Source organism: Rhincodon typus, chromosome 18, assembly GCF_021869965.1.
Source record: "Rhincodon typus isolate 14 chromosome 18, sRhiTyp1.1, whole genome shotgun sequence".
NCBI lineage: Eukaryota > Metazoa > Chordata > Chondrichthyes > Orectolobiformes > Rhincodontidae > Rhincodon > Rhincodon typus.
In genome coordinates this window covers 15474827-15498979 of record NC_063349.1, presented here as the reverse complement: position 1 = coordinate 15498979, position 24153 = coordinate 15474827, and the positions used below count along the sequence as shown (strand labels likewise).

General features: G+C 40.3%; 2 protein-coding genes across 3 annotated transcripts in view; one reads left to right on the top strand and one right to left on the bottom strand.

Moving 5' to 3' along the window:
- efcab6 (EF-hand calcium binding domain 6) overlaps window positions 1-9808 on the top strand; it is a 91467-nt gene extending 81659 nt beyond the window's left edge. Inside the window, 5 exon segments of the mRNA XM_048607779.1 lie at window positions 601-813; window positions 2362-2524; window positions 4234-4418; window positions 6717-6866; window positions 9451-9808. Coding sequence (XP_048463736.1) covers window positions 601-813; window positions 2362-2524; window positions 4234-4418; window positions 6717-6866; window positions 9451-9570 — 831 coding nt within the window. The 3' untranslated portion in view covers window positions 9571-9808.
- A 646-nt stretch (window positions 9809-10454) lies between these two features.
- The window catches only part of scube1 (signal peptide, CUB domain, EGF-like 1), a 130659-nt gene continuing 116960 nt past the window's right edge, over window positions 10455-24153 (bottom strand). For both annotated transcript variants that reach the window (XM_048607679.1, XM_048607680.1), the window contains 7 exons: window positions 22941-23102; window positions 21893-22060; window positions 19398-19559; window positions 15303-15500; window positions 12973-13125; window positions 12353-12432; window positions 10455-12244 (listed from right to left, as the gene is read on the bottom strand). In XM_048607679.1, coding sequence (XP_048463636.1) covers window positions 12092-12244; window positions 12353-12432; window positions 12973-13125; window positions 15303-15500; window positions 19398-19559; window positions 21893-22060; window positions 22941-23102 — 1076 coding nt within the window. In that variant the 3' untranslated portion in view covers window positions 10455-12091. The remainder of the gene's footprint in view (window positions 12245-12352; window positions 12433-12972; window positions 13126-15302; window positions 15501-19397; window positions 19560-21892; window positions 22061-22940; window positions 23103-24153) is intronic.

Sequence of the window (24153 nt, the reverse complement as noted above, 5' to 3'; positions counted from 1 at the left end):
TGTTCTGCTGGTCCTGAGGAAAGTGGATGGCCCTCTTCTGCAACATCCCACACGCCAGAATCTCCTGGGGGTGAAGCGGAGTCCTAACTTCCCTTTCTCGGCCATTTCTGGGGCAATTCTTTACGTGCACGAAGTGTGAAGGCCAGCTCCTGACTGACAGCACACGACCTGGTGAACAGCTGCCCTGGCAGTGCCAAGTGGTTCACTGCTGATGTGTGTACTGTAGCATGATAGGGGTGCATACAGGCATGCTGCATAAATAATGAGGCAAGCTGAGGAGAATAGCACAAGTGAACTTGCTGGAGCTTACAGACAGAAGACCCTCAGGAAACTCCCTAATATTGACAATTCTCTTATTTTGATTATGTCCAACCATAAATGGATCATTTCTCTTTGTAATGATCAAACACTAAGTGGTTGAAGCCATCAATTCACACATGAATATCCAACATTACGTAAACTTCATGTAGCTCTGGTTTAAATTTTGATCAGTTTATAATTACATTTAATTTCATATTTTGCACCTCCAGATTTTTGCAAAAAAATTGAAAAATAAATAACTTGAGTGTTTGTTTAATTTATATTTATACTTTCCGACAGTTTGAAAACCTATGGAACCATTTGCCAGTCAATGATTTTGGGAATCTGGATTATCATAAATTTCTGAATCAGTTCACTGGACAGCAGTCAGTGGAATCGCAACCAAAGGGAGATACATCACCGACTAAACCATCAACACCTGGATCTGGGAGTAGGCCTCCTTCTGACGCTAGACGCCCCAAAACTTCATCTTCCATCCACAGTGGTAGCAAGGTACTGTCTAGTTGTTTATCATTCTGCTCAAAGCATTGGACCAGACATGTTGCTTTTTATCTCACTGTTTTCCTGAAATATATTTCTTGGCTCCCATGCCAGATCTTGTGCAAATTAACAAAGGCAAATACTATCAATGCATCGTTATTTTCCCTGTAATTTCTGGCCCTTTTTTTTCTTTTAAATAATCCTTAGTTTGTTTCTCAATTAGTTCTTTATTTATTTTGCCCAGATTTTTGGTGTCCGGATAGTCCAAAAACCCCAAAACTACATGTATTGGGACCCAGTGGAACTCCCATTACACTGACTGTGCAGTAATTTCTCAGGAATTTTCAATGGGCCATTCCCCAGCTGCATCAGACCCTGCATGAATGTCTTCAACTCTGACCTAGAGTAAGAAACTTGGGGGAGAGAGACTTTAATTATGTGTATGGTTATCAAGGAAATGTAAGACTGATTTAGAGCCATGTCTAACCAGTGGGAAACTGTACAATTGAACCAGCTCCCTCCACCTCACCCTCCTGCTTAACTCCCCACTGACCCTCCAACCCCTGTAACCCTCAGCCTTCCCCCTTTTTGCTCATTGGTCTTCACATCCCTTCTACATAATCTGACTCAAATGTCACATGAAAGTCCACCCCCTAAAACATTACATCTTGTTCCCTCAATTTCTTCCCCTTCTGATTTTCTAACCTCCACTCCTTGACCAAACTGCAACTACCTCTTGATCATTTAGGCCTACTTACCAGAATAAGGTGGCAAGAGCCTTTGAGAATATTTTGGGAAAAGCTGTGTTGCCACTTTTGTAGGTTATCCTTTGGATTAGAAATGAATCTCAACAGCTAGCAAAATATTGATGGAAATCATTTGCAAATAATGAACTTATTTTATTAAGCAATATTCAAATAAGTGTGAATTAACTGAGTTGCTTATTTGTAATTCATTGACAATCTTGCTCTAGAGGCCTGAAAATTAACCTTACTTGCCTGTCTCCACAGAAGTTGATGGGCGCATTGAATGTTTCGAGCATTTTCTGTTTTTATTGCTCAGTTTTTGAGATTGGGTTGCACTGCTTTGTTGCAGTATCATAGAGGGAATCCTTCAGCATCTGTACTAAATCCTTGATGTGGTCACTGAGCTACAAATACAATGGTGAGCAATTCTCTAGCCCAAGCAATGCCCATTTTGAGCAAAGAAACTGCAAACATTACAAATAGAGAAGTATGCGTTTGACTCTGTATAATTATGCTCAAAATTGAAAAGCATAAATCAAAACACCCAGTCCTTCCTTTTTGACATGCCTAGCTTTAACTTTTATACTTCACACCTGACTGTTTTTCATCAATCACTGCAATGTTTTCAGCATGCTTGTGAACCATCTTTCATGTGCAGTGTGTACTTTTCCAATTATGTTGTGACCTATAATCTCTTGGAACAACTTTTATTTGCCAAATCTCTGATATTTTGTTCTGAAACAAGGAAGTTGTCACTGTGAAATGACAGTGTCTGTCCTTGCAGCTCATTGATACTTTATTTTGCATTTTGCAGGAGTTGGCTCAACAATGGGCCTCTGTGACACCTTCAATGAACTGTGAGGAAATTGAGCAGAAGCTGAAGAAAGATGTTACCAAAATCTGGAAGGCAATAGAGAAGGAATGCAAAGAGAAGGACACTGAGAAACGGGGTGAAATTGATACTAAAGATTTTAAGGGTTTGCCATCCATTTTTATTTGTTTTAAATAACAATAATGGGCAGGCTGGTGGGTCTCAAAGGTCCAGAGACCCAGGTTTGATACTGCCCTTTGGCAACTGTATGTGTGGATTTTGCATATGCACTCTGTACCTGTGTGGGTTTCTTCCCACAGTCCAAAGATGTGCAGGTTAGATGGATTGGCCATGCTAAATTGTCCACGCTAAATTGTCCACAGTGACCAGGGAAGTGCAGGCCAGGTGGATTCGCCATAGGAAATGAAGGGTTACAGGGATAGGGTAGTGGGGTTGGTCTGAATGTGATGGTCTTTAGAGGGTCGATGTGGACTCAATGGGCCTGCTTCCACACTTTAGAGATTTTATGAAATAGCTTATTATTAATTGCAATAATCATGCCTCCTTCACATTACCCAATTGAAATGAAACTCCCTTCTCTGTTGTGGGAATCAGTTTCATGAACTTCCTACTTAGTAAACCCTTTCCCCATAGTTTCTGTGCACAGACCTGACTGACTGTGACCCACCCTCTTCAAGGGAACTTTACAGACAGACAGCCCTGGATGAGGAGTGCTCAGAATTCTATTCCCCAGAGTGACCATTGTAAGAAAGCTGGAAGACTGACTGGGATCCACCTCCTGAACTGCAGGGACGGTGATTCCCTGACCAGAATCACCCCAGTGAGTTGGCTGACCACTCCAGGAGCCTGCCCTTGACTAACTGGGCTGAGAACCCCGACTAACAGTTTCCTCCATGGATTGAGTTGAAGACTCCTCCTTTGACTTTCAGACATGGCTTCTTGTTTGCTGCGCATGCAGTGTGTTTACCATGTGAGCCGCCAGAAGATGGAGTCAGTATGAGATTGACATATCTTACTGCATGGCTGTGTGCTGTACAGCCTCTTGCCTGAGGACAATTGACCAGCAAGGCAAGCTGTCTGGTTGTGTGACTGCACTAATTGGTGAGACAAGGATGCTGCGAGGGTGGCAGTGCGTGCAAAGTGAAGGAGCTAAGAGAGCAAGTGGGCTGAGATGCAATCTGGTTCAATCTCTGAGCTTGGGTGCCTACCAATGCAGACCAAGTGTACCAATTGTCTATCTACTTCTGGGCCAGAAAGCCTAAGTTCAAGTCTCACCCGCTCCAATAGTGTAACATAGTACAGATATGTTAAAAATACCTAAAAGATGGAACAAATTATCCTCAACATTGAGTTGGACCTCAAAGGACTTCTCATCTGATTGTGGCGTATATCTGGCCATAGACCACATTACTCAAACCCTATAAGATTCTGCCATTGAATGACAGACATATCCACAAAGTATGTAAAGTATCAACAGTTTACATGATGACAACATCCTGCTCTTCAATTTAACTACATAGTATACCTGATGTCACATTGTCTGGTATGCGCCTGCTTTTTAGAAGCCATTTTTCTACTATCCAAATTGGCAAATGTTCCCCGGACTATATCACATTATTTATTTGATTGTCTTGTCAGGACCAGTTTTGTGATTAAGTTTAAATAAATATCTTTGAACGCTCTTTACCCTAAAGCAATCTTCAGTAGGTTTGAATGTAGCCAGGGCCGCATTCATGTAAATTTTATTTCAATTTCACACTCAGCTCAGTAAATTAACCCAAGTGAAAATGATGTTTGTACTCAAATGTTTGAGAAATGTATAAACTCTCGGCTCTTCAAATGTTTAACTTCCAGCTATAATGAAGAAGTTTTGCTTAATAGTTAAACCAGAAGAATTCCAACAGCTGGCAAAAAAATATGATATCAAGAACACTGGGCGTTTTGCATACAATGAATTTCTTCAGCGTCTCGTTCTCTCACTGGGGCCATTAGACGTTAATCCACCGGAGAGGATGAGAATCCCACATCCAAAGATTCCAGTACGTATAATGAGCAATAAAACAAACTTTTCAGACATAAGTAAAGAATTATGTACTGTTTAGTGCTTTTCTTGGCTATTTTCATTAATTATGCAATGAAGACAGGGTAACTTTTTTGGTTTTGTGGAATTGCAGCAGTTTCAATGCTAGTGATTGAGACCTCAAAATTTGGAAGATTGATCAGAGGGGGAGGTGGGCTGAGGATTGGCAAATGCAATTCCATACAGATAAGTGTGAAATGTTGCACTTTGGAAAGGTAAACCAAGGTGGGACTTATGCAGTACATGATAAGATGTGAGGAGTGTTGTGGAACAGAGGGACCTAGGAGTACAGTTACATAGTTCGATGAAAGTGGCGACACAGGTGGACAGGGTGGTGAAGGCGGCATTTAGCATGCTGGCATGTTGGTCAGGGCATTGAGTATAGGAGTTGGGACGTTATTCAACTGTAACATAAGTCATTGGTGAGGCTGCCCTTGGAGTATTGTGTACAGTTTTGGTCACACTGTTATAGGAAAGACATAGTTAAACTGGAAAGCGTGCAAAGATGCTTTACGAGGATGTTGCCAGGACTAGTAGGCCTGAGTTACAGGGAGAGTGGGCCAGGATAGGACTTTATTCCTTGGAACGTAGCAGACTGAGAGGTGCCCTTATTGAGGTGTATAAAATCATGAGGGGCATAGATAGGATGAATGCATTTAGTCTTTTACCCAGAGATGAGGAATTGAAAATGAGAGAGGAAAGATTTAAGAAGGAATCGAGGGGCAACTTCTTCACACAGAGTGGTGCGTATATGGGATAGGCTGCCAGAGAAAGTGGTCGAAGCAGGAACAATAGCAACACTTAGTACATTTGGACAGGTACATGGATGGAAAGGGTTTAGAGATATGGACCAAATGCAGGCAATTGGAACTAGCTGAGTGGGCACCATAGTCGGCATGGATCAGTTTGGGCCAAAGGGCCTGTTTCCATGCTGTATTACTTTATGACTCTATGTAATAGTTAACGTTGTCCTCAATCTCTCCTTCCCTTACAATGATGAACCTGGTGCAAGTTTCTAGCAGATGCTTGTGTGGGTGCAAGAAAATTGGACAGTATATAGATCACATGTAATTAAATGAAAAAATAGCCATGAATACCAGAGTTGGTTTTCTAACAAAAAGGGGTAAGTCACCAGGGATATCTCTGATTTGAAGAAAAATATAAACTTTTTAATTTTAATATTCTTCTGATTCTAAAATCTCAAGAGAAAGAGTGTTCATATTTCATGTCCTCTTGAGTCAGCTGCTCACTCTCTCATCTCTGCTTCAAAAGATGGTATGCCTAAATTCCATTGTAGGATGTGAAATATGATCCAGGGCTTCATTGCTGGAAACAATGTCCTACAATTAAACTTTAAAAGCATGTCCCATGTTTCTTTCATTGATGTACCTGAAAATAATAGTCTATAATTAAAAAAGTGATGTGCTAATCACATTTTCTACCTGGCCTTCTCTTCACTTGCAACCATTTGTGAATTGACTTGTCCCTGTTTTCACCAGGAAATTGGCATGTTTAACTAACCGATGAACCCTTAATATCTTGTTAGTGTGCTGAAGTGATTTTCAAAGAGATGACTATGTGTATGGGATGTATCCCACTAGGATATATTTTCTACCATAATTTTTATACAAATGTACAGCTGACAAACTGCGCATTAAGGAAAAAGAATGAAGCAAGCAAAAAATAGCTGATGATAAATAGTTTTCTTTTAAAACCAATGTGATAGAATTTTTATACATTGCAATTATCAATAAAGCAAAAATAAATATTGATGTAGTGGCACGGTAATGCAGCACTAGTTTTCAGTGCTTTGATCTGTTTGTGCTGAGCAGAATCACCACGTTCACCTTCTGCATTACAAACAAAGCACTGTACAAGTTGCAACTGGAAAATGGAGTAGACTTGTTTCACAGTCAGGAAGCCAAATGTACAAATTCTTTCACAGCCCTTTCATTTCTTTTCCTCAACTTCCAACTCTCTTTTTCTGTAGATGTGCACTTTAAGTTGAATGGACGGATAAAGCATTGCTTTTGTTTCCTATAGAACTGAAGGGAGAGGCGTTTAGCCAGAAGAGTTGATCACTTTTTAGCAGCTGAGGAAGCAAGAGGCGGGTTGTCAACATTATGAACATCTTTTCCTCCAGTGCACCTGACTCCTCTTGCTTCACTTCTTCCATGTTGGCTTTCTCATTTTTTTTTTCTGTTAGACCCAACCACACAGTCTCTGAATTTGCTCATGGAACATTTCTCTCTTACAGATGAGTCCAGGAACAGAACATGAGATATTTACTGATTTAATGATGCGGATCCAGCCATGTTTAACAAAATGTTGGAAGCTAATGCGCCGTACTTTCAAAGTCTATGATGATACTGGGAGTGGGTACATCCCGCTTTTTCAATTTCGACAGGTTTGTATTCTGTAATTAAATCTGTACGAAGTGAGGGAAGTGATTGCTGGGCACCTTGCTGAGATATAGGCACACGGGTGAGATGCCGGAAGACCTGGAGGTTGACTAACATGGTGCCACTATTTAAGAAAGGTGGTAAGGAAAAGCCAGGGAGCTATAGACCAGTGAGCCTGACATTGGTGATGGGAATCCTGAGGGGAAGGATTTACATGTACTTGGAAAGGCAAGGACTGATTAGGGATAGTCAACATGGCTTTGTTTGCGGGAAATCATGTCTCACTAACTTGGTTGAGTTTTTTGAGGAAGTAACAAAGAGGATTGATGAGGGCAAAACGGTGATGGACGTGATCCGCATGGACTTCAGTAAGGTGTTTGACAAGATTCTGCATGGTAGACTGGTTAGCAAGGTAGGAGACAGAGGATGGTGATGATGGTCGCTTTTCGGATTGGAGGCCTATGCCCAGTGGTGTGCCACAAGGATCAGTGCTGGGTCCACTGCTTTTTGCCATTTATATAAATGATTTGGATGTGAACATAGGAGGTATGGTTAGTAAGTTTGTAAATGACTCCAAAATTGGAGGTGTAGTGGACAGCAAAGAAGATTACCTCAGAGTCCAATGGGATCTTAATCAGATGGGCCAATGGGCCGAGGATTGGCAGATGGAGTTTAATTTAGATAAATGTGAGATGCTACGTTTTGGAAAAGCAAATCAGGGCTGGACTTATACACTCAATGGTAAGGTCCTAGGGAGTGTTGCTGAACTCTTGGAGTGCAGGTTCATAGTTCCTTGAAAGTGGAGTCGCAGCGAGATAGGATAGTGAAAAAGCATTTGGTATGCTTGCCTTTATTGGTCAGCAAATTGAGTATAGGAGTTGGAATATCCTATTGTGGCTGCACAGGACATTGGTTAGGTCACTTTTGGAAGACTACATGGAATTCTGGTCTCCCTGTTACAGGAAGGATGTTGTGAAACTTGAAAGGGTTCAGAAAAGATTTACAAGAACGTTGCTGGGGTTGGACGGTTTGACCTACAGGGACAGACTGAATAGTCTGGGGCTACTTTCCCTGGAGCGTCAGAGGCTGAGGGGTGACCTTATTGAGGTTTATAAAATTACGAGGAGCATGGATACAGTGAATAGCCAAGGTCTTTTTCCCCAGAGTACAGGAGATCAAAACTAGAGGGCATAGGTTTTAAAGTGAGAAGGGAAAGATTTAAAAGGGACTTGAGGAGCAACTTGTTCATGTGGAGGGTGGTGAGTGCATGAAATGAACTGCCAGAGGAGGTGGGTACAATTACAACATTTAAATGACAAATGGATGGGTACATGAATAAGAAGGATTTAGTGGGGATATGGGCCTAATGCTGGAAAATGCGATTAGATTACTTTAGTATATCTGGTTGCCATGGACGAGTTAAACTGAAGGGTCTGTTTCCAAGCTGCACAGTGACTATGACGAGAAAGATAAGGATGGACTTTTTATAAAAAAAAAAAAATCAATAGTCTGCTACTAGTTGTTGTGAAAGTGAGCAGATGCCAAACTTGGGATGTTTTACCTTTCTACGTGTCGCTTCTTGTCGTAATGGTGTACAATAAAACCAGTAATAGGTCAAGTAAAGTTATTTCCAGTTCATTTATCTTCACTTTTCCATTCATCACCTCCCCATTTGCCAGCCAGTGCCTGCTGTTTTCTGCAGCTGGCTTTCTCTTTCTGTCATGCACAAAACTCAACACAACGTAGTATTATAAGATGCAGTAATGTTTAACAAAAAAAAACAAACTGCAAATGCTAGAAATCTGAAACAAAATCAGAAATTGTTGGAAAAGCTTAGCAGGCCTGGCAGCACCTGTGAAGAGAAGTCAGAGTTAACATTTTAGGTCAAGTGATCCTTCAGAAGGAAAAGGGAGGAGTCACTGGACCAGAAACATTATGTTGTCAGACCCGCTGAGTTTTTCCAGCAATTTCTCATTTCATTTATGACTAATTTTTTACTTTGCTAATGTAAAGGATTCATAGGAACAGGATAATAGTATGGTCCTTTTTTAAAAAAAATTCCTTTCTGGGATGAGGGCATTGCTGGTTAGGCAGCATTTATAGCCCAGAGGGCAGTTCAGAGTCAACCACATTGTGGTGGGTCTGGAGTCGCTTGTAGGCCAGACCAGGTAAGGATGGCAGTTTCCTTCCTTAAAGGACATGAGCGAACCAGATGGGTTTTTCCTGACAATCAACAACGTATTCGCAGTCATCATTAGACTCTTAATTTCAAATCTGCCGTAGTGGGATTTGAACCCAGGTCTCCAGAATGTTATCTGGGTCTCTGGATTAACAGTCCAGTGATAATACCAGTAGGCCATTGCCTCTCCAGTCCTATCTGTCAGTTTACCATATGCTAGGCAGTATCAGTGGAGCAAATGATCCTTTCTTGAAAAATGACCTAGAACAAGACTCTGGACATAATGGTGCTTTAAAATATGAGTGAACACCTTAACAGAGCTTTTTTTTTTTAAGTATTAATATCATCCAGTGTAGTTTCCTCAATTATGAGCTTCATCTGCATATCTGTGTTCTCTTTGCTTTGTGTAGGTCCTGCGGCAGTATGGTATCAACATAACTGAAGAGGAGTTTTACTACTTGTCGTCTTATTATGACAAGCATCTAAAAGGAACAATCTCATACAATGAATTTCTGCGTGCATTCCTCTGATAAATGTCTACTTCTGTTTTTTTCCTCTATGCATTAAAAATATTTGCAGTGATATTGTAACAGCTCTCGGAGATAAAGCAGTTTCCTAGATGGTCAGCATTATCACTGATTTTGTCCATCCAGTAGCATACCGGTCTTCACTTTCAATATTTAAGAACCTATATTTTTAAGAACAATTTTAAAAAAAATGAACCCTGTGTTATTGCCCAAGGAATAGTAGAAATGTCATGTATGACTAGCTAAATGAATATTATTAAATATAACAATCATACTGAAACCTATGTACTGCTAAGAATATTTCTTGGAGATTAACTGGTAACATACTCAAAATGGTCTCATTACCACTAAAGTAATCTGTCATCTATTGTTTTAAAATGGACAAAATAATTCAATAAAAATTATTTCACAATAAAATTCTGGGCATTTTTTGCATTGGTTGTGCACCAGAAATAATGGTTTCTTTTAGAATACGATAGATCTGTTATCGATAACTTTCTTTTATTAACTTCTTTATTTATGGATTATGACAGAAAAATTAGCATTGAATTTGCTTTGCAGTGGGACAGAGTTTTTATATACCATCATAAAAACACACAATGTAATCAGGCAAAATGGTGCTTCACTAATTTGTTAGTATTTTTTAAGGAACTAAGAAGCATTGTGGATAAAGGGAGTCTGTTGATGTGGTGCACTGAGATTCCCAGAAGGTATTTGACTAGATGCTGTATAAAAGACTACCATACAAAATAAGAATTCATAGCACAGTGACCAACTTATTTAGGATGGATAAAAGATTAGTTGATTGATGGGAGGAAACAAAATTCCACATTGAGTTGATGTACTATCCCTGGTCCTCCAATTTCCAATAAAAAGACACATTTCTCTTTTTAAAGTAACCTTTGTGGTTTATTATGAAAATGATTAAACAAACAAATCCATTATGAGCCTCCTTTTGAGGTCTAACAGAAAATAAAACTAAATACGGAGACAAGAAAAGACCAAGTAAAATGGGTAGAGCTATATAGGTTACATTTACAATGATAAAAAAAAAACTGGCAGTATTAACACAACTGTGTGGAGCGCTTACTGTAAGCCTAGACCATAGCCATGTATATAAAGTAACAAAATCTTATTGCAGTTTATACAGTTGTATTTTAACTTTTTTCCTCTATCAACCATGGTAAATATTAACTTAATTTTGTATGGAAAACATTGCCAACATTTGTACATAATTTACATATTGGTATTAATGCTTATAAAGCAGCATCTACATTTTTTTTTAGCTTAGGTAAAGTATCAATCAGACCCAGTAACCTAAGAATGGGAGAAAAACAACAAAAGAAACACTTTCCAGTTCTGTACAGATAATGAAACTTCAGATTAACAGGAACACCTGCCTATTCCAGTTAGTATATCAGCCAGTAGCTTTGCTACCATTACAGCATGAAATCAGTAGCATAAATACACAAGAGAATGCATTTTTGAAAAAGAAACAGTGTGTATCCAATGATCATCACCACTTCATCTATTCAGCTAAAAACAACCAATATGGCTGTACCAAAATGAGCTGAGACTGTCTACATAGATTTTCTTTATAAGGGGAAGGATTACTAACCATTCAAGCACAACATTTCTGCATTAACCAACATATTGTGTTATCGGAAAATATATTGGGAATAATTTTTCCTCCTCCACCCAAGAAATGATAAAAGTAAACATTAAAATTGTGTGTCCATTTAAGAAAATGTTGTTTTCTTTTAAAGAAAAACTTTTTCATATATATAGAAAGAATAAAGATTGTGTACCTGCATCAGAGGAAGAAAGAGTATGATCTCTTCTCTGATTGCTCAACACATGAAATTAGAATAGTTGTTGCAATTCTGATTCATCTCTGAAGGACAGTTATGAATCTACACAATTCAAACAGTACTTTTAGGTAAGACATAAAATGCAAGGAGAATACAACTTAGCTTTTTTTTCCCTCTAAATTGTTTCAAATACAAAATTCAAGTGCAATTAAATTCCAAATATTACTTACATCTTTATTTCTTTATTGCTATTGCATCACTTTGATACTTTTGCAGGTAGTTGCCAATTTCTGCAATTTTCCAACATACTGAAAAGAATGTTTTTGTTCTACAGGATTACCTTTCTTTCCTGTAGAAGAGACTGAAAATGAAAATACTTTTAATAGAGGTCATTTTCTATTAGAATCACCTGTTCTTTGAACATATAAGAAAGGGCAGAAAGCAATTTGCAGTGCACAAATTTACAGCCAAAGTTAAATGCATGTATAACTTCCTAAATTCTTTCCGCTTTCAGAGGAATATTATCAACTCAGAGCAGGATAACTGCTTTTACATCATTATATCATTTGAGGATAGGTTCTTCATTGACGAAGAATGGAAAAATGTTTAAAGTAAAACTGAAGACTATTAAACAGATTTTTTTGAGGAGAAAACATGACACCAGTGTTGAAGGGAGGGATGCCTCTTCATTCAGAATTAAAACATCACCAAAACTATTTGTATGGCCTTAAAAATCTGGACACTTTGGAACGTAGCAACTTTATAAATGATCTGGGAAACATTTCTTTAGATTCTTGTGCTGTATACTTGAAGTAATTTTGAGGATGTGCCAATACATCAAAGAGTGCTTTGATCAATTTCTTGTCCTATATTAAAAAAGACAATTAAGAACATTTTCATTAGAATTGATAACATAAATTTCTGCTGCACATCATAAGAATAAGTATAATTTTCCTTCTTAATGACAAGCTTACTTTAAGAATTTCTTGGTGGTTTTCTGAAGCATACAAACGCCCATCTCTTACAATATCTTCTATTAACTGCTGATAGTCCTCTGTACAAGAAAGACAAAGAGCAACTTTCTATTTCAGTTTGGATAAATAAATTTTCAACAGTTACTTAGAAGCATTATTAATGAAGAAAGAAAGTTTTAAAAAGAACTTTAACATTGCATTGTCCATATTTTTTACGAACGGTCTTTGATTCAATATTGTTGCGAAGCTGGCTGACATTAGCTAACTCATCAGAGACAGCAATTGAACAAAGAATCATATTTGTCTGTGTAACTCAAAGATACTGGATAAAATCCAATGATAGAACCTTTGGTTTTGTGCCCACAAGAATTAGATAAAAATTATCACGCAAGATATATAAATTACATATCCACTCAAGGTAAAAATCATCAGAGTAGATACTAGTCATGTGATCATAGTTAGTTTTCATCTTGAACGTTATTTCATGAGAATATCTCTCTCAGGCAGTACAGTGGCTCTGTGGTTAGCACTGCTGCCTCACAGCGCCAGGGACGCATGTTCAATTCCTGCTTGGGTGACAGTGTGGAGTTTGCATGTATGTTATCTCCATATTTCCTTACCATCATAGGTAACATATGGAACTTGAAATCCTTTGGCACTGTTCCCCTCATTAGCTTTGAATTGAATCCACAGCTTTCGAGATCTTGAAGTAAATGCTATTGGTCGCTCATAAGTCTGGCATGTTTCATATGTTGTGATCGATGTTGGTGACGCTGCACACAACACAGTAAATAATACAATATAAAATAAGAACCTTTCAAAGACTTGACTAGTTTCAGTGCATATATTGTTTATTTTAAGCCATGAGGTTCAGAATTCCATTTGGCATGCACCAAGGACACATCAATAAACTGCCAATTTATGAGCCTCCATCCATCAAAATTATGCCATATCTACTCTGGTATTACTGCGGTTTGAAGCCCCAGCAATCCCTTCCTCTGAAGTTGCAAATGTTTAATATTGATTGGGTATCGAGGAGTAAGGGGTGCGTTGTCCAACTGCTCAGAGTGAGGAACATGTGGACATGGTCAGAATTTGTCAGGATGGCAATGTGGAAGGAAGGGGCTGACATCTTATGGAGTATGCTACCATGAACAACATGTACCCACTTCTTTCCAGCCTTTTCCCCAGAAAAACTGTCTACCCACAATTGCCCGACTGACTGCCCTTGCAGTGGTATGGAATGAGCAGCATATTTAATCAGGTCAATAGAATTACCAAGTCTAATTGACTTTTCTTTATTTACATTTGGCAAACTCACTGCCCACCCACCTAACATATTATAGGGCTGAAGGCACAGGGTGTAATACCCCACCTCTGGGCCAGAAGGTCCAGGTTCAAGGGCTGACCTTTCACATGCGTAGAACTACCCAACTTATTTTACATCCTAACATTTTTGGAAAATAATCTTTTTCTGCAATAAATCTCACGAAATTCTTATGTGTTATAAGTATTTACGATACCACCTTCTGTGTTTGGGATTACAGATTGAAATTTAAACTTTTGCTTAACCTTTTAAGCTTTTACCTTGTAGCTGATGCAGAATGATCATGGCAGTAACATATATAACCTGTGTCTTACGGCTTAAACACTATTGTGCAAAAGACTTTGGATATAAATTCTGGTCCAATTTTATTCACATTGAGCAGAATGGCTAGAAACTTTGAGCAAATTAACGCTTTAATATTCAAACTTACATGTGATACTAGGATGAAGCTTTCATGGAGTATATCAATGAGTAGAACATTGAATCAAAACAGAAAATAACTGAAATACTCAACAGGTCAGACACCTCGGTGAAGACAGGAACAGACTGGATTGGTGGAATCTTCTTACAGCATTGGGGATCTGGCCTGCCAGACAGAGACATAGCGAGACACCCAATTTGCCTCTTTCCAGGAAGACCCACCAGTGCCAATCAAGGCAACGCTGGGGCTAGTGCAGGTCTTCCTCTGGAATGAGGACCTCTCGGACAGAGATCTCATCTAGTCAGTGCTATGGCCAATAAGAGACAAGCAGCTCCCGTGCTCAGCAGCAAGATGGCTGCTGCCAAAAGGACATTCCCTTTCCCCTAACCCATCCCCATGGATTTCCACGATTGCTGAGGGGTCAGGCCACTGGTAAATAATATGGGAGGGAGGTGTTCACTGAGTGGGATTATGGGGCAGATCAGAAACAAGAACAGGGGTTGGCTGTCACCTCCCTGATGGCCATTCTCATGATCAGGCAGTGATTACCTTTGATGAAGGGATCCCACCTACACCTGTCCGTCCCAGTTCCCACTGAGGGGAAAGTAATACACCTGTCTCAGCTGTTGCACATGTCTCACTGAGGCATGGCCAAGATGCCATCGTGTTAATCCCAGTGATAGCAGCAGAAGGTCTTTGTGGTGACTAATTAGTGACTTAAGGGCCACAATTTGCAATGCAAGAAGGTCAACAATGGACATTCCTGCCCAGAAATTAATTGTGGTGAGACAGTAGGTTAGCAGGTTTCAGATACACGTCTCCCACCGTCCCACACTGGTAATGAACACGTCATATCTGGGGGCAGACCTCTTACTTTAAATCATCCTACACTTGTTCTTTCTCAATATTGAGATGATGTGACACTTTTATTTCTTCTCTGTTTTATTTTTATGAAAGGAAAATGGTCAATAAAAGGAGGAAGGATACACAGGCATGAATAAATGCAGAAACTGGGAATAAAAGGAAACAAACCAAAGTTAACAGAACAAAGACATGAAGTGAAGGGAGGAGAGCAAAAAATTGAAGTGTATCAGACAATGTATGTATCAAAATATCCACAATAACATAATTACTTTTTAAAAAGTACACTATAAATTTGGGGGCACAATACTAGTGAATAAATGGAGTATGTGGTTACTTACAACTCTTTCTCATCACTAAAACATCTCCACACTCATCCTCCATTGGTAAGAAAATCTCTGGCACTACAATCAGTATTCTCCTCTTCGGTGGTGGATTTATATTCCAAATACACTCCACATTAGAAGGATAGTCTCCAGGATAGTTGGGAGACTCAATGAATCCCGTGTACTCTCCAAGGTCGCCACCGCATTGCTGATCTTCAGATAAAAGTTCCAAAACAATACATACATCATTTAAAAATCACGTTTGTGAAATATTCCAAGTGTCAATCATTTGACCCAAACTTGAATCATCTTTTGAAAACTGAGGTAGTATTGACTCCTGTTCACACCCAAGCTCACTTTCCTTTCCCGTGGGATCTTCCCATATGATCACAAGAGATGTAATACTTGCCCTTTTACATCTTCCCTTCTAATTAGGCATACAGCCTTTCAGTTAGATCAATAATTTGCTACTCCCTCTCCGGGTTTGACAAGTTGCATTCAAAGTGTCAGTGCGGTCTCCTCTTATACTGGGGACACTGGATATATATCAGGTAATCATCTCCAAACTGTCCATGAGCTTGACCCTACAGCCAGGATTTAACATGGGACAATAGCTCCAGCACTAGCTGGGAGGTCAACAGGGAAATATGCATGGCTCAGGGAATTAGTTGCCTGAAGTCGTGGCTTCCGTCCCTCCGAGACAAGATGTGCTACCTCCAAGAGTTAGTGGCCAATCAGAGAGCTCGCAGATCTTCTGTCCAACTGCATAACTGCGCTCAGTACCTCGAGACTGCGGTCAGTCACAGACATGGGGTTTCATTGGATGTTAGGGTACAAGGTGAATGGGGTGGCCTCATTGATGCCAGTCAGACAGCTCCCTCACCCCAAGCTGGCACCGTGAAAACCAACAGAAATGCAGATGCTGTAAATCAGGAACAAAAACAGAAGTTGCTGGAAAAGCTCAGCAGGTCTGGCAGCATCTGTGAAGGAAAGATCAGAGTTAATGTTTTGGGTCCGGTGATCCTTCCTCAGAACTGTGAGGAAGGGTCACCGGACCCGAAACATTAACTCTGATCTTTCCTTCACAAATGCTGCCAGACCTGCTGAGCTTTTCCAGCAACTTCTGTTTTTGTGCCGGCAGTGTGAAGCTTGGAGGTAGCAATCTGGAGGGGGTGGGGAAATGGTGAGCTTCTGGGGGTATAGGCTGATCCAGCAGGAAAGACCCACATCGGAGGATTCCCAAACCCTGCAGGCAAGCCACCAAGCTATTATACACCCGGTAACAGAGAGTGACCATAAAATGCCTTGTACTTTACAGGGTGGCGTCAGAATCAATTTGAGACAATGCTGTCCATCTGCAAGTGAGATAGCTCGCTACCATGAAGCACCATCTGCAGGAAGTACTCCATGACAGCATAAAAGGGCTACTGGATCAATAGCAAAAGGATTCAATCAGTTGGTCTGGATGGCTCAGCGCAGATTGATTCAAAAGTCAGCTTAGAAAGAGGCTGAAAAAGCCACTGCAGCTATTTGAGGCATCCAGAAAGTAGACACCCTTTAAAACTGATTTGTTTCCCCCCAGTATTGTGTAGTATTAGTCATCACATAACTGCTATTAAAGCAATTACCATCTTTCGCCCAACAGAAACAATTTCTAATAAACAAGGACAAAAGGAAGTTGACAATAAAAACCATCAAGGCCCTGCTGTTCCATCAGGTGATGACAAAAGAATTGTCAGGCACTGTATTTACCCCATTATCAAGGCAGTGTTTATGAACATGAAGATTTTACTCCCAAACAGGAATGAAGACTTTTAGATGAAGGTCAAGATGGCAAGGGGCAAGTGGTTAGCCTGATATTGTGGGTAGTTGTCCTGTGTCCCTTGGCTAGAAGGATTCAAATGGGTGACTGATGCAGTGTGAACTATCAGCCTCTAGAAACATGGTTTAGCATCAAGTGTTCATCTTCACAGGGATGTCCTTGTCAGGCAACTGTTATCTTCTGATAGCAGATGGATCAAGAGACAAGGAAAGTGATGAGAGAAGTCCATCAGCTGAACATAAGGATGCTGTCCTCACCATGTCAAACTGTTACAGATTGTATACATTTCTGGCTAATTAAGTAGCATTGTTACTCAAGAGTTTCAATGACAATGTTATCAAGCAGCACTTGCTCAGGAATAAGCTGCTCAATGATGCTCATAATGGCATCTTCCAGGGCCACTTAGCTCCTGACATCATTACAGTCTTCATCTACACATGGGCAAAAGAGCTAAAGAGCCAAAGATGAGATGAGAATGACTGTCCTTGGTATCAAGGGAGGATTTGACTGAATATGGCATCAAGAAAGTCTACTAAATTGGAGTCAGAGGGAGAACTCTCCGCTTGTCAAGTCGCATCTAGAACAAAGGAAGACAGTTGTGGTTGTCGGAGGTCAGTCATCTCAGACATGCTTGCAGGAGCTCCTCAAGGTGGTGTCCTAGGCCCAACCATCTTTAGCTGCTTCAATGCCCTTTCTTCCATCATAAGGTCAGAGTAGGGATGTTCACTGATAACTGAACAGTGTTCAACATCATTTACTGAAGCAAACGCAAAGTATGACAGAATCGCCCACTATCAACATTCTGGTGGTCTTACCATTGACTAGAAACTGAACAGAACCTGTTATAAAAGTACTGTGACCACAAGAGCAGGTCAGAGATTAGGAATTCTACAGTGAGTAACACTCTCTTTGATGCCCTGAAACCTAGCCACCAAGTGCCAGGCACAAGTGATAGATACTTTCCAACTGCCTAAAGTGCAATGGTTCGTTGTGCAATTCCAATGTCATGCAAGAAGCTCAAAAAAATGTAGGTTAAAGCTTCACATTTGATGAACGTCCCACCACCACCCTCAAAAAAATCACTCCCTTCACAACTGATGCACTGGAAACAGCATGTTCCATCTACAAGATGTGCTACAGCAACTCACCCTGGCTCCTTTGAAAATACCTCCGAACCCATGAAGGAAAAGGGCAGAAGGTGCACAGGAACACTATCTGCGAGTTTCCCGCCTAGCCACAGACCATCCTGACTTGGGAATATATCATCATTCCTTCACTGTTAGTGTGCTCCCTTCTTAACAGCATTATGGGTGTACCTTTAGCAGCAAATCAAGGTGGCAGGTCACTACCAGCTTCTCTAAGGGCAATTAGGGATAGGCAATAAATACTGGCCCAGCCAGTGAGACCCTCTTACTGTGAACAAATTAAAAAAAACCCACCTATGCTGGGGAGGCAAGCTCGAATAACTCTTCCATGCAATCATTTATGCAAGTTTCTACTCCTAAAAGATGAGCTAGTGAACAAACTGGGGTGCATGAGAGGCGTACATGACTGATGTGCAGGGACAGGATAATCACATTTGATGATAGAAGAAAAAGTTGGATGTTCTACACTCAACAGGTGGAAACTGGTTTCCAGCTCAATTAATTAAGGCTTGTCAAGAACAGAGGTCCAATATGAAATGGGGATACCAAATAATGGGTAAAGTGACATTATGTAGAAATCAGTGCAGCTCAGGGAGATGTAAAATTATGCAACACCCAGCAGTTTTACCGCAAACAGAACAGCGCTTAAAGGTGAGATCTGAGCACAGCATTGTGGAAGATCATGTTTAAGATTGTTGTTGCAGTGGTAAGAAAGAAAGTAATATACCTACAAATCTAAAGCCTTTTGATAACAGTCAGAGGTTACAAAGAAACTTCGCTGTGAGCAGATCAGGTTGCATTAGCAAACCACCTTAATGTTTCAGAGGGATTCTTCTGTGGTTCTGCAGAATCACTGGTAATAGTGAGTGGGCAGCCTGTCTACATCTTGTCCAACTATCTTTTCCATTAATGTCAATGTGCTGCAATATTGTCATGACTGATTACAAGCAAGACAATAGACTCCTAGTTACAATTTCATTCTAAAGTAAAAAAAAAATTGACATTCTAAAAACATGATGTTGCTTCTGAGAATTGCTCCCAATCTTCCAGTCTTTGACTCCTGACTATTGCAAGGTCTGCTGTTTTATTGCAGAGAACCAAAATTTTAAACACAAACCAGAGAATACATTGGCGATTACTTACTTTTACATTGAGTGACATTTGTGGAGCCATCAAAATCTGTAGTTGTATTTCCAGGACAGGTAATACAGTAGTTTTGGCCAAACTCAGGCTGATAAGTTGCAACTGGACATCTTATGCATCTGTGTGTGGTGGAGTTGTAATAGTGACCAGGAGAACAATGAACTGTGGAAAGGTTTATGAACAGTAAAACTATTTTCTCAAAGCAATGAATGATATATGCTAACAAAAAGTCTATACAAAACAAAACATAACACCACAATATTTTTAAAGGACGAGAAAGGTCACTATTTGAACCAGGAAGTAATTAGGCTGCCAATAAAGATTTCCTGTTGTGACATTATATACCATGTGAACAGGATAATGATTTGTAGAATTCAAAAATAGAATGGGTAAAATTGATGTCAGAGTGCCAATATCAGACAGTATCCTTGATTAAGAGATCAAAACTACCATGTACAATATAAGTTGCATTTATTTAACACCTTTTAATGTGAAAATAACATCTGCCAGATGTGAGGAAAATTGAAGGTCAAGACTCCTGTCTTTATAAGACAGGATGCTGCCCAGGAATAAGGAAGAAATCTTGGACACATTGTTGACAGAATGTTGAAAAGGCACTGGGACCAGATGAAACACATTCAAGGGATTTTGAAGGAAGTGAGGACAGAAATTGCAGGGGACCTGGCCATAATCTTTCAGTCTTCTCTGGACTTGGGGAAGGTGCCCGAAGACTGGAGAATTTGTACAAGAAAGGTTTTAAGGATAATTTCAGCAATTACCAGTTAGTTTAACTTCAGTGGTAGGAAGAAATTGAGAAACAATTTGGGATAGAATTAGTAATCACATGGAAAAAGACAGGTTCATTAGGAACAGTCAGCATGGATTTCAAAAGGGAAAGAGTGTTTAACTAACTTGCTGGAATTTTTTGGAAGAGGTAATAGAAACCATTGAGGATGGCAATGCTGTTGCTGTGGTATACATGGTTTTCCAGAAGGCACCTGACGCATTACCACACAACAGACCTGTGAGAAAAGGTACAGGTCACAGTACAAAAGTGACAGTAGCAATGTGGCTCACTAACAAGAAGCAGGGAGTAATGGTTTTCATGCTGGCGGAAGGGTTGTAGTGAAGTTCTTCAGGCATCACTATTGGGAGTCTTATTAAGGAGACTCAAAGTCGAGCTTTTTTTAAAAGTCAGATACTAATAGCCAAAGTTTAAAAGCTTTTAAAATGCTTTCTGTGTATAATTATTTTCATTTACTAAGAAATTAAGTGCTGTAATCCAATGCAAATTGTTCTGTACAGTTTTGAAAAGTAATTTTCAGACATTTAAAAATTGGGTTACTCAGAAGATGATGAATCATTTTGAAATAAACACATTTTCAGGCACATAATAAAATGGTGGTAGGTTACCACTCTTGGGTTTGAGATTTAATTTAGGTGCTCCAATGGATTTTTTTAATGCAGCATTTTAAATACATTAATACCAATTCTGCTGGTTCATAGATTATGTTATATTTGATGAAGTTTAAATGAGGAAACAAACATAGAAACATCGAAAATTGGCGCAGGAGTAGGCCATCCAGCCCTTCGAGCCTGCTCCACCATTCAATATGATCACGGCTGATCATTTAACTAAGTACTCTGTTCCTGCTTTCTCCTCCTACACTTTGATCCCTTTAGCACTAGGAACTATGCCTGACGCCTTCTTGAAAGCATTCAATGTTTTGGCCTCAACGGCTTTCTGTGGTAGAGAATTTTACAGGCTCACCACTCTCTGGGTGAAATTTCTCCTCATCTCAGTCTGAAATGGCCTACGCTGTATCCTTAAACTGTGACTCCTGGTTCTAGAATCCCCAGTCATCAGGAACATCCCTCCTACATTTACACTGCCTAGTCCTGTTAGAATTGTATAGGTTTCTATCCGATCCCCCCCTCATTCTTCTAAACTCCAGTGAATATAGTCCTAATTGATCCAGACTCTCTTCATACGTCAATCCTGTCATCTCAGGAGTCAGTCTGGTAAACCTTTGTTGCACTCCCTCAATAGCCAGAGTACAGGTAAAGGGACCAAAATGCACACAATGCCGAAGGTGTGGTCTCACCAAGGCCCTATTATAAGATGTCCCTACTCCTGTACTTAAATCCTCTTGCCATGAATACCAACATACCAGTTCACTGCCTGCCCCTGTATCTGCATGCTTACTTTCAGTGACTGAATGACACCCAGGCCTCATTGCAACTCCCCCTTTCTCAATCTATCACCGTTCAGATAATAATCTGTTTCTGCTACCAATCCACATTTATCCACATAATACTTCATCTGCCATACAATTGCCCACTCACTCAACTCTTCCAAATCACACTGAAGCATCTCTGCACCTTCCTTACAGTTCACCCTTTCCCATCTAGCCTTGAAGTATGATGGCAACAGGAGGAGACTTTGCAGTCTTGCACTGTTTTCATACCATGGATGGAAAAAATGCTGAATTTACCTTTTGTTTCACAATCTTGAAATGAAACTGCTGCTTCATATTTTGTCATCAATCCACCTCCACAGTGAAAACACTGAGTGCGACCTGGCTCTGGTTGGAAGGTGCCAAATGGACATGACCTACAGGGTCTGAATCCATCGGAGGAGAAATGTCCTTGAGAGCACTGGCCTGAAACAAATTATGAACAATTACAAACCATTATTTGTAGTAGTAAATTTAGAATAAAAAATGAAGGATGGAATTGTTTGGTACTGCCTATGGTACAGCTGTTTTTTGCCTGGCTAGGTTGTAGCAGTAATGAAGATGAAGGGACAACAGTAAACAGCAAACTGGTACAGCAATGGCAGAGGCTAGAAGTGTGGTGGCTCCATGGTTTTAGTGATGTTTCCCTTATAGGATTACCTCCAGCCTGCTCAGGAGGCCTGGGACAAGAGGAGGCCTGCTTCTCAGCCCAAGAAATCCTGGATGAAGATTGCAACTACAATGGGGACGTCCCTGAAAATTTGGATGCATGGCGAAAGAGGGTGGATGACCTTATCCATCACAATAGGTGCACCACAACATTCTTGCCTTTGGGCTGACACATGGTGAGGTGCAAGGATTGCCTAATCAGAGACGTGATTCCAACCCAATTCCTAGAAATTGAGCAGGCTGCAGGAGGTGGCAAGAATGGCAGTGTATGTGTAAGCGGCCCCGTTCTACTTCAGGTGACCAACCCCCGCATGGCTGCTTTTGATGACTGCATCCAAATGTCATTCATGTCATCATGATGGAAATCAGGCAGGGTATAACATAGACATTTGTATGTGTACCATATACAAGTGCAAAGGTCAAAGTCTACATTTTTACCAAAAGAATACCAGTCGACTTTCACACGAGTAATAATTTTGAGGATTTGGATTCTCTGAAGAAACCATGTTATCCCAATAACAGTCTCAAGTCAGTCTCACTCAGAGTTTTATCAAATCATCTTTAATTTGCATCTAGGTTCTTGACTTCTACTGATGGAACAGCAAAGTGTAATTACAAGCAAAAGACAGGAATTCACCTCCACATTCAGACACGTTCCGAGCTCCAGCCATTCCTTGTCCATCGTTGCTTGGACACGGCTCACAGGATAGCTGTCCTTTCGTGTCTTGGTAGGTTCCTGGAGGACACAGGAGACACTGCTTGTGCTCCCCACTGTAGTAGTGGCCTGTTTCACAGCTGACTGGAACAAGAAGACAAAATTATGAGTGACTGGAAACTCTACGTATTATATAGTGATGTTTCACAACTGATCATCCTGTTACACTGTAAAGGATATCTTCACACTGTGAGCCAAAATAATCCCAGCAATCACTGATGAATAAATGACATTAAAAAAGACAAAGAACTGTGGATGCTGAAACTCTGAAATACAAATAAAAATGCTGGAGAAACTCAGCAGGTCTGGCAGCATTGGTGGAGAGAAAACAGTTAACATTTTGAGTCCAGTGACTGTTCTTTAGAAGTCACTGTTCTGTTTGGAGGACTGGCTATCTGCTGGTGTTTGAATGAGGTCCATTGCTCGGTTAAAAAAAATCAAATTATGATTAAAATTTTAATAAGGATCGTAACACACTGTAGTATTTGTTTTACTTTGGGATGGCTCATCAAACCAACTCTAGTTTAATCTGGTGGGTTTAACGTTATCTAAATTCTTCATTGTCAGTAACTGGGAAGAAGTTCTAGCCTATCTGACTTGGGACCCCTTTGAAAATGGTGAGTGGGGCCTAATCCTGGGCTGTCAGGTTAGTGGGACACGGCAGGGGTAGGAGGAGTAATGAGGATAAAAAGAGGAATGGAGGTGGCTTTGGGCATTTCAAGGGTCATGGGAGTATGAGGGGTAGGAAGGGTCATTAAGGGGGCATATGGGGCGGGTGGGAAGGTGAGGGTTGGAGGGCCCGTCATTCATCATTAAAACTAGGCCAGTGTGCTGGAGGTGGACATTCTCTCCTGGCCATCACCCACCTTTCCTGACCCCACCGCCCATCTGAACTTTCTCTGGACGTAGGGTCCCAACTCATTCCTCCTCCCACCTCCACAGAATTGGAATATGGTTAGCAGGGGCCCTTGTTACAGGAAATGTGGCTCAGATCAGGACGTTGCTGGACTTGGTCCTCCGCTCTCTTCCACAACAGAGTATGGGAAGGTTTCAGCCTCTATTGGTTATCAATCTAATCTGGTTAAAGATCATGTTGAAAGTAAGGGAGCCTAAAATTCAAAATAAAGAGAATAGT